At 47.4% G+C, this 10,153-nt stretch overlaps 2 protein-coding genes across 6 annotated transcripts in view; both read right to left on the reverse strand.

The window, feature by feature from the left end:
- The window catches only part of ABCF1 (ATP binding cassette subfamily F member 1), a 12,997-nt gene extending 12,403 nt beyond the window's left edge, over positions 1-594 (reverse strand). For 2 of the 3 annotated variants that reach the window (XM_007106314.3, XM_007106313.3), the window contains exon 1: positions 454-593. In XM_007106314.3, coding sequence (XP_007106376.1) covers positions 454-526 — 73 coding nt within the window. In that variant the 5' untranslated portion in view covers positions 527-593. Of the gene's footprint in view, positions 1-453 lie in introns of all 3 variants that reach the window. The other variant, XM_024122090.3, reaches the window with a different exon arrangement.
- A 3,735-nt stretch (positions 595-4,329) lies between these two features.
- Positions 4,330-10,149, reverse strand: PRR3 (proline rich 3). 3 transcript variants are annotated; one of them, XM_055079498.1, is made up of 5 exons: positions 10,072-10,149; positions 9,370-9,498; positions 8,582-8,644; positions 5,899-6,189; positions 4,330-5,614 (listed from the first exon to the last, which is right to left on the reverse strand). In XM_055079498.1, the coding sequence occupies exons 2-5, from the start codon at positions 9,473-9,475 to the stop codon at positions 5,508-5,510; spliced, it is 567 nt and encodes a 188-aa protein (XP_054935473.1). In that variant the 5' UTR covers positions 9,476-9,498; positions 10,072-10,149; the 3' UTR covers positions 4,330-5,507. The 3 variants fall into 3 exon arrangements, with proteins under 3 accessions (XP_054935473.1, XP_007106374.1, XP_023977604.1); XM_007106312.4 differs by having other exon boundaries at positions 9,988-10,129; XM_024121836.3 differs by lacking the exons at positions 8,582-8,644; positions 10,072-10,149 and having other exon boundaries at positions 9,370-9,580.
- Positions 10,150-10,153: the final 4 nt, after the last annotated feature.

Genomic DNA, 10,153 nt, shown 5'->3' on the forward strand with positions numbered 1-10,153 from the left:
GTGAGCCATGCCCGCTGACCCTGCGCGTCCGGAGCCTGTGCTCCGCAACGGGAGAGGCCACGACAGTGAGAGGCCCGCGTACCGCAAGAAAAAAAAACAAAACAAAAAGAAAAAAAAACAGGTGCTCAGTGCCGGATGTGGAATACCGTGTGGTGGGGAAGATGTCCAAAAGAGAAGAAAACAGGACTTTCTCAGTTCTCCCCATCTCTCCCTCGGTACCATACGCTCTTCCTCGTCTCTTTCCCAGTCTTACTGAAGTTCCTGCGTGACAACCCGGCACCTTTCCTTTCGCCGGCACCCCAACAGCCCTCCTGCCAGGGCAAACGCTTCCCGGCCCCACTGAACGCATGCGCAGTAGCCCTCGCACGGCCCGGTCAGTCTCCTAAGACATGTACACGCTTCTCTCTCTTCTTCTCTTTCCTATCTCCTTCCCTCCCTGCCTACCAGCCTCACCTGTGGGGCTCGTGGTCTCTCCGTCCCCGATCCACTCGGGCTCCGGCGGCTGCTGCTTGGGCCCCTTCGGCATCGCGGTAGCAGTTACGGCAATCTTGGCGACGCCGGGTGCTATTTCCGGTTCCGGCAGCTTGGGGCCCGGAACCAGGCGGGCTCTCTACGCCTGCACTGTCGACCCCGCCCCCGGACGGACCACGAGCGCGCCGCGCTATCATCTCCGGGGAGTGTTTGCGGCGGGGCTCCGCCCACTCGGGTCGCGACGTTACGTTTATGACGGTTCGGGAACCCCAACCCAGTGACTCCGCGACGCCGCGTGACTATCGACTGAACATAATAATTTCCGACTAGTATGAAAGAGTGAAGTCATCTTTTCTCTTTTCTTTTTTTAAGAAACTGAATGCTACCTTGTACCAGCTCCTTACGTCTGTTTAGGAGCAGAATGGCGCAGTCCACTGACTCAGGAAGAGGCCTTGTCGGTCAAGTGTTGAGATGTGTCACAAAATCCCGAGGTGTAGAGGTGTAAACGAGGAGGAACTCTAGCCTAACAAACAGAAATCACCGTGCGGTGGAGCTTCATTTCACCTTTTTTTTTTTCTTTTTTCGTAACAGCTTTTCTGAGGTGTAATTGAGTTACCATAAACTGCATATACAATAGACAGCCAATAAACTGCAAAGTGTACACTTTGATAAGTTTTGACATGTACACATCTGTTAAATCACCACCACAATCAATATTTGGGTCACTTTTTTTTTTTTTTTTTTGGTGACTCTTGGATTCATTGGAACTTCCTGACTTTTTAAAAAAATAAATTTGTTTTTACTTTTGGCTGTGTTGGGTCGTTGTTTCGGTGTGCGGGCTTCTCATTGCAGTGGCTTCTCTTGTACAGAGCATGTGGGCTCTAGGCATACGGGCTCAGGAGTTGTGGCGCATGGGCTTAGTTGCTCTGCAGCATGTGGGATCTTCCCAGACCAGGGCTTGAACCGGTGTCCCCTGCATTGGCAGAGGGATTCTTAACCGCTGTGCCACCAGGGAAGTCCAGCCTTAGTGTTTTTAAGAGCTGGGTTGGCCCTCACATCTAGGCCATAGTGCTCTCACATTGAACATAACCTCAGAACACCCATGCCAGACAAGGCCAATCTGTGACTGTGATGAAGTAACACAGAATCTATAATCTTGTGTAAGTGCAGACAAAAACAAGGTTACTATGCAAACCATAAATTCTAAACAGGTCCCTCTCAGCTAAAATGAGTAGTGGCTGCTTTTTTGCCAGTTACAGCTTCAGCCATGTTTCATTTCTCCCCCCAGAGGAGACTCCGTTCCACATATTTGTGGGTTCCACATATTCGGATTCAACCAACCTAGGATCAAAATATTAGGGGAAAAAAATTCCAGGAAATTCCAAAAAGCAAATCTAAATTTGCTGCATACCAGCTACTATTTACATAGCATTTACCTTGTATTTATTTACATGGCATTTACATTGTATTAAGTATTATAAGTCATCTAGAGATGACAGAGTATAGGAGAGGATGTGTGCAGGTTATATGCAGATATTATGCCATCTTATACAAGGGACTTGAGCATCCTTGGATTTTGGCACGAGAGGGTCCTAGAATCAATTCCCCATAGATACCGAGGGATGACTGTATTAAAATGTGAAATCATAGAATTGCTCCCACTTCCTGGGAGCACTCAATCTAGATTCCCCACTTCCTTGAATCTTCCCCCAAATCACCTAACACAAACCCTAATCCTGTCACTCCTAACCCTCTCTTAGTGAGATCTCTGCAGGTGATAAACCCAGCTTTGTTTAACTAGAGGTGGTTCCTGTGTGGTCTTTGGCTGGAGGGCACTAACACTTTTACTGTTTTATTCTCTATTTCATGTCCAAATTCTAGCAGGGAGGCACTGGCAGAGGATGTTCATCCTCCTCTAATGTTTTTACCTGCTGAAGGGCCAAGAGTTTGCTTAGTACATGGCTGCCTGAATAAAGAGTACTTTTCAAGCCTCACTGGGGCCAAGGATTGGCTACAGGACTAACTTATGGCCAGTGATGTGTAAGTTAAAGAGGGTATGTTAGCTTGGAGGTAATTTCCTCGGCCCTTCCTCCATCCTGAGGCTTGGAGCATGGATAAGTGAGCTAGAGTTTCACTGCAGACTGTGAATAGGAGGGTCTGGCCCCAAGAATCATGGAGCTGAGAGCTGGGGGGAACAGGGGTTCTGAATACCTGAGGACCTTGTGGTGGCATGATGGTCACACATGCCTTGTACTACACTTCTTGACTTGTGAGAGAAATAAACTTCTATCTTGCTTTAAGACTAATTTTGGTTTGTTACAACTGAACTTAAAACTCATAACTGGGCCATAATAGGTGCTTAATATTTAGAGTGAATGAATGTATCCACGCTCATAGCTTCAACCACTACCTATATGCAGGTAACTCAGGTTTATGTCTCTAGTTTTAATCTGAGTACCAAATCTGTATATCCAACTACTTACTTTATCTCTCTCCTTGGATGTCTTAAAAGGCAGCTCAGATGCAACCATTCCAAAAGCAAATTGGTGGCATCCTGCCTGTTTTCTTCTAATACCTTTTCAAACAGCACTTGGTTATGCGAGCCAGAACGACCCGACCCTGGGAAACCTAAAATACTTTCATTCTGGTCTCTTTATTTCCAAATGTTCACGTTTCTTCCACTCCGCTACCCAAGTCTATACCACCACCAACTCCCTCGGACTGCTCACGTAACTTGCTAATGCCACTTCCAAGCCTGGCCAGCTCCATACAGAGGTCATCTTTTTGAAAAACCAATCTAATCTATGATACCCACCTGCCTAAAACTCTTCAAAGGCTCCTGTCTTAAGAGCCAAATCCTCATGTTCTGCCAGGCCCTGAGTGGTCTAGCTCCTTTTCCTTCTCCTCACCTCTCACTCTTCCCATCTCCTCTTAGCAATGCCTTTGCCTGGACTCTGCTCTCCTGCCTCACCTCCTGCTTGTGCTCAGAGCTTGTCTCACCTGCCATCTCCCCAGACTCCGTTTATTACATGCTCCCCCACCACGCCTTGCTTTTTTAAAAAAATATAAATGTATTTATTTTTTATTTATCTTTGGCTGCATTGGGTCTCTGTTGCTGCGCATGGGCTTTCTCTAGTTGCCACGAGCTGGGGCTTCTCACTGTGGTGGCTTCTCTAGTTTCAGAGCACAGGCTGTAGGTGCGCAGGCTCACTAGTTGTGGCACGCGGGCTCAGTAGTTGTGGCTCACGGGCTCTAGAGTGCAGGCTCAGTATTTGTGGCGCACAGGCTTAGTTGCTCTGCAGCATGTGGGATCTTCACGGACCAGAGCTCGAACCCGTGTCCCCTGCATTGGCAGGCGGATTCTTAACCACTGTGCCACCAGGGAAGTCCCCGTCTCGCTTCTTCATAGGACTTCTGACAGGTACTTCACGCATACTGGTGACTTTTTCACTAACGTGTCTCCTCTTGTAGATTTTAAATTCATTGATTTTGGCTCTCCATTTTCTCTAGCATCTAGTATATTGCCTGACCCACACGCACGCTACAGATATTTGTTGAAAGATTGCTTTGTCATTACCACTCCATAAACCTCAAACCATAAATGCAGGTAAAATGTTTAAAAATTACTCCATGGATACCCGGCCTTTCCTTTCTCTCAACAGAACTTTACCCTTGAACAAAATGCAAGCTGGTCGGGTTGATTCCCATAGGTTAATGGGACGCCACTGGTTTCCTCAGACTGGAAGAAACTTCTAGCAACACTGCGTATGAACTAAATGAAGAATAAACTGACTCCAAGAAGAACAGCCTCACCTGCACCTCCGGAGATGACTGGAACACAGGGATTAAAGAAAATGCTTGTTTCCGCTGCATTTATTACTAATATAAAAACATGTTAGAAAGAAAAAAAAATTCATTCTCAGTTCTCCAACGGCTCTCATCCCTCCCTCTTGCCCACACAACTCCTGACCCATTTCCCCAGGGCCAGTTCAAAACTGAACCTGTTCACTGCCGTTTTCACAGAAAACAACCAGTGCCAGGGATGCAAGGGAAGAAGGCTGGAAGAGGGCGACAGTACTGTCCAAGTTCCACCCACAGGTAGACCAGGTGGAGATTCACAGAATTCAAACGAAAGGGCTGGTGGCCTCACAATGACATAGTCTAACTAAAACAGGCTGGAGAGGAGATAGGGTAGAGGACATCTCTCGGGCCTGTGTCAAACCCAGAGAAACCGATACCGGGAGAATGGGGAGGACCAGGCAGGCAGCCTTGTGGAGGTTTCACAGTTCTCCCACGTTGGGAGGTGGGGAAAGTCTAGAGGACACCGACGGCCCCACGCATTTTGGCAGAAAAACTCACTCTAGCGTTGGGAAGTCACAAAAATGCCATGGACGCTGAGAAAGGCTATGAGGGGATGCACAGTCTCACAAAGCACAGTGATCACAGACCATAGCGGTGGAGATCATGCTACTGACGCAGAAACTACAAAATCCAAAAGCAGGGAACGTGGCCTCTCAGGAGTGACTCTGCCCCAGTCATCCCAACTTGACCCCAGGTCAGACAAGCTGGTGAGTGTCACAGAGCAGCTGACAACACTGGGGGAAGGGGGTGTCACATAAAAAGGACTTAAAACAAGCAGCGAGAAGGGAATGGTAGGAAATTGCTCCAGGGCTCTCAGGAATCCAGGGCGCTACCCGGGGCGGGGTGGACAGATGCGCAAGAAACAGCACCAAAGAGGTTTCCTGTTCCGCAGTCAGCTGGCGAGGGGGAAGAGGATCCAGGAGGCAGTTGAATGGAGCAAAGATGGGGTCCCGGAGACGAGTCTCTGGAGGCTGCATCAGAAGGAAGAGTGCACACCGTGCACCAGTCACGGAACACAGCTCTGGACCCCGAGTGGGGGAGGTGGCGATGGAGCTGGGCATCACTGACTGAGGGCGGCAGGTGAACAGCCTCGTGGTAGCCATCACAGGGCCACAGGGAAGTATATGGCCGCCAAGTCAGAGGGATCCTTCCAGTCTGGATGGGAAGGCACAGTCTCACAGAGGAGGTCCATTTACGCCAGGGTGGTAGAAGGCACAGAGGTCCTCATATCGACAGTGGCCCTTTTTGGCAAAGTGTCGGCAGACGGGGCGGTCAGATTTGTCTGTGAACAAGTGAAAACCGGGCAGTTTAAAATGCGAGTAAGAAAGAAAACAAATGTAACAAAAAGCAGAGACAGAGAAGGCAGTCAGATTTCCTACTCACTACCATTTCCAGATATGATGGAATGGTAGTCTTTCTCCTGGGAGAAAAAACATTCAGGGCTACTCCTATTTCAAAAGGACAAAGGACAGCCCAAAGAAGAAGAGCCACGGGCATTCTGGACATGAGGTCACTTTGGGAGTGATGGGTGTTCAATGTGTGCAGGCATAAAAAAATGGACCTCACCTTCCATAACCTGGGGTCCATCCTTGGGTGGGCAGGTATTCTTGATAAGAGACCAGCTTTTGAGCCTTCGAGGATTTCTCTGCTCTTTGTGAAAGCCTCCCCTGGAGGGACCCCCATGGCCTGGTCCAGGAAAAGGAGGCTCAGCATTGACCCCCCACCAACCACGACCATATGGGCCAGACCTGGGGCCTAGGCCTCCCCGAATTGGGCCTCTGCCCCGGGGAGGAGGTGGGAGACTCAGCAGTGGTGGGATCATTGGTCCCCTTGATCCCGGAGGACCTCTGTGAAGAGCTGAAGAGAGAGAGAGAGAGAGGGAGAGGGAGAGAGGGAGAGAGAGAGCAAGAGAGAGAGAAACATGGAAAGGTGATCAATGGCCAGCTTAATCCAGATAATGAAGCCCTGATTTTTTAAAAACTTTTTATTGAAGTACAATATACATACCAAAAAATACACAATTTTAAGTGCACAACTCAATCATCACCAAAGTAAACACACCTGTACTTCCACTAGCACAGGCTACAGAAGGGATAGAGCCTTATTAGCACTTCAGAAGCCCCACCCCCTTGTGCCCCTCCTCCTCCACTATCCCACCCTACTCCCCCAAAGTAACAACTATCCTGAGTTCTAGCATCATAGGTTAGTTTTGGCCTGTTTTTGAACTTGGCATAAATGAAATCATACAGTCTGCATTCTTTTGTGTCTGGATCCTTTCGCTCAACATCATGTTTATGAGATTCATCCAGGTTGCCTGTAGCAGGAGTTCCTTCATTTTCATTGCAGTGTAGTATCCCATTGCATGCACATACAACAACTTATTGAGCCATTTTACTGTGGTGGATTCCAGTGTGGGGCTATAACGAAAAATGCTGCTATGAACATTTTTATACACGTCTTCGGTACACACACAGATTCATTTCTGTTGAGTGTATACATAGTAGACGTATTACTGGGTCCTCAAATATATGTATGCTCAAGTTTAAGGAAGTCAAACTTTTTTTTTCCAAAGTGGTTGTACCAACTCACACTCCCACCAGCAGTTGTTCCATAGACAACCTGTTGTTCCTTGACAACACTTGGTAATGTTGATCTTTTTCATTTTTGCCATTCTGGTGAGTCTAAAAAGCGGTGTTTTGTTTTGAAATTGTGGTTAAAACACGTAACATAAAATTTGCCATCTTAACTACTTCTAAGTGTACATCTCTGTAGTGTTAAGTAAATTCATCTTGTTGGAAACAGACCTCCAGAAATTTTTCATCTTGCAAAACTGAAAGTTTATAGCTACTAAACAACTCTCTTTTCCCCTCCTCCACCCAGCCCCTGGCAACAACCATTCTACTTTCTGTTTCTATGAATTTAACTACTTTAGATACCTCAGATCAGTGGAAACATGGAGCAGTTTTTTTGTGACTGGCTCATTTCATTTAGCATGGCCTCAAGGTTCATCCGTGCTGTAGCATGTTGCAGGATTTTCTTCCTTTTGGGGGCTGGATTATATTCCATTATATGATTATACCACATTTTGTTTATCCATTCATCCATCAACAGACATTTGGGTGGCTTCCATCTCTTGTCTGCTGTGGATAGTGCTGCTATGAACATGGGTGTGCAAATCCCTCTTCAAGATCCTGCTTTCCATTCTTTTGGGTAAATACCCAGAAGTGGAATTCCTGGATCATACAGTAGTTCTATTTTTAATTTTTTGAGGAATCTCCATAATGTTTTCCATAGTGGTTGCACCACTTTACAATCCCACCAACAGTACACAAGGGGCTCAGTTTCAAACTTATGTGTTTTTAATCTTGCATTTATTTGATGACTAATGATGTTGAGTTCTTATTCATGTTTTTGGCTATTTAGAGATCGGTTTTTATCAGGTGGCTGTTCTGGTCTTTTGCCCATTTTTCTAACAGGTTGTCAGAGAGTTTTTATATATTCAAGATATGAGCTCTTTATTGGTTATATTTGTTGCAAGTATCTTCTACTCTGTGGCTTCCTATTAACTTCTTAATGGTGTGATTTGATTAACAGAAGTTCATATTTTCTAACATAATTCAGTTTATCTTTTCTTTATGGTTAGTGTGTGTGTTTCTTGTCTGTTTAAAAGCTCTCATCTACTTTAAGCCCATGAAATACATTTGTTTTCTAGAATTATTTCTTTACCCATGAATATCCAATTAATTCATCATCATTTACTGAAAAGACCACTATTTCAGTTCCATCTTCATCATCAATGAAATGGCCACATATGTGTGGGCCTGTTACTGGACTCTTTACGCCGTTCTGTTGATTTATATATCTATTGTTGGGCCAATACCACACTGTTACAACTACTACAGGTTTACAATAAGTCTTGATATTCAGAGTAAGCCCTTCCACTTCAAGATTATCTTTGCAATCTCTCACCCTGATCCTCTGCATTTCCATACAATAATGTAGAATGTTTATTTCTACAAAAACACTGTAGGGATTATAATTGGGAGTGCACTGAATCTACAGGTCAGTTTGGGAAGAAATGACATTTTTACAACATTGAGCTTTTCCAGGCTGTCAATACACAACATCTCTCCATTCATTTAAGTACAAAATTCCTGATCTTTTAATTTTATGTCCTTTCAGGGTTTTAGTCCCTCCCTTGCTCCCTTCTCAGGACCTAATCAAAGGATCAGGGCCCCTTCCTCCTCACCTGACTTGGGGTCACCAGGCTTTCCATTGGCCATGGGGGGAGGGCCCAGAAGGCTGGGTGGTCCTAAGAGCAGACATGAAAATATGGTCATCAGAATGGACTAAAAAACTGATGATCCTGTTCTTATATGTTTTTCTTCTATTACTCATTTCTTAATCTAACCAGCAAAGCCAGGTATGTTCTCAGCAGTGTTATGAGTTCTCACCCCATCTATTTCCAAAGCGTTTTCAGGATTTGCAAAGTGGAGACTCAGCCAAGTCAAGGGGGATAATGAGGGAAGGATACCTACAAACTTTCTCTTTCCCTTACATTGTTGCTATCCAAAAGATCCCAAGTGATTCCAGAGGTAATCCAATTCCTCTCTTTCACTGCTGGCCAATCAGATAGCTCTCCCCCCCACCCCACCTCCGAGTAGTTTACAGAAGGCTGCACTTCCACATTCCCCGTGAACGTCTGGTCACAAATTGTCATCCCAGTCATCGCAACCTACAACCTCTCTAGGGCCCCTCTCCCCTGTCGTTTTGCGGCTGCGCACACGAGCTCTTTATCTTCTCCCCTGCCTTCTTTAGAAAGGTTTAGTGGCTGGTTTGAAGTTGAGGGCTCAAGTAAGAGAACTCATTTAGTGTTCCATCCCAGCCAGGCCTCCCCCAACCCCAGCCCCAGCCCCAGCCCCAGCGCGTGAGCCCTTCCTCCTTCCGTTGGAGCCCCCTCCCCCGCACCTTTTCAGTCCCCAACCCCTCGCCTCGGCCGGCTGACAGGCATGTGCACACAACTCCCGGACTCCTCACCGATGGGACTCCCATCCTCCTCATCTCCAGTCTCTTCCCGCTCTGGCAGTGGGGGCTGCTGCTGCGGCGGCTGCTGCTGATGATTCTGCTTCTTTCGTTTCGGCATCGTGGTTGCGGCAATGGCTGCAGCTGGATTTGGAGGGCAGTGAGGAAGGGGCACGCTGAGATTCTGTTTCCGCTTCCGGGGGGGGCAGTGGACAGTGAGGGTGAGGCTCCCGCCATTTCACTTCCGGAAGGCTGCGGGGAAACTTTGTGCGGGTGGTCTCACATCAGCCGCCTCCCTCAGTCTCTGCCAGGCATGGCAGCAATCTCAAACCTTTCCTTTGCTGCGTTTCTATAAACGCTTTGGAAAAAGTTGCTCGCTCCTCCCCTCGCTGAAAAAACCCTACAGCCGGCTCCTTATAGTGAGCCATAGAGTCGACAGACTCTCGGGCCAGAAGGCCTGAGAAAAGACGGCTGTCGCACCCTAAGATCGCCACATCCGGTCCCCGGTTTCTATGGTAACAGCTGCAGGCACAACTTCGTGCCCTATGACCTCCCTCCAAAAATTCTTGTTCCACCTGGGTTTCCCTCCTCGGCCGCGCGCTTGCACTTAGGATCTATAAACCTGCTGCTTACCATCGTTCCCACGAGGAATTTGGGTCCCAGCAGGGCGGTGCCCAGGGCTCTCCAGACCACCACTCGCCCCTCAAGACCTCTCACCCTGTCCCCAGTGTAGCTCATCAACTTGGCTTCCTTCCCGGGACCGCAGTCGCGGCTTTCCTCTGAGGTCCAGCCGGAGGAT

The sequence above is a fragment of the Physeter macrocephalus genome, chromosome 18, assembly GCF_002837175.3.
Source record: "Physeter macrocephalus isolate SW-GA chromosome 18, ASM283717v5, whole genome shotgun sequence".
In the NCBI taxonomy this organism is placed as follows: domain Eukaryota; kingdom Metazoa; phylum Chordata; class Mammalia; order Artiodactyla; family Physeteridae; genus Physeter; species Physeter macrocephalus.

Coding starts and splice junctions, on each gene's coding strand:
- PRR3 (XM_055079498.1), bottom strand. CDS start 9,475: ATGCCGAAACGAAAGAAGCAGAATCATCAGCAGCAGCCGCCGCAGCAG. Junction 8,645..9,369: donor GGAGGATGGGAGTCCCATCG/GTGAGGAGTCCG, acceptor GTCTGCTCTTAG/GACCACCCAGCCTTCTGGGC. Junction 5,615..5,898: donor TGGACCCCAGGTTATGGAAG/GTGAGGTCCATT, acceptor ACTTGTTCACAG/ACAAATCTGACCGCCCCGTC.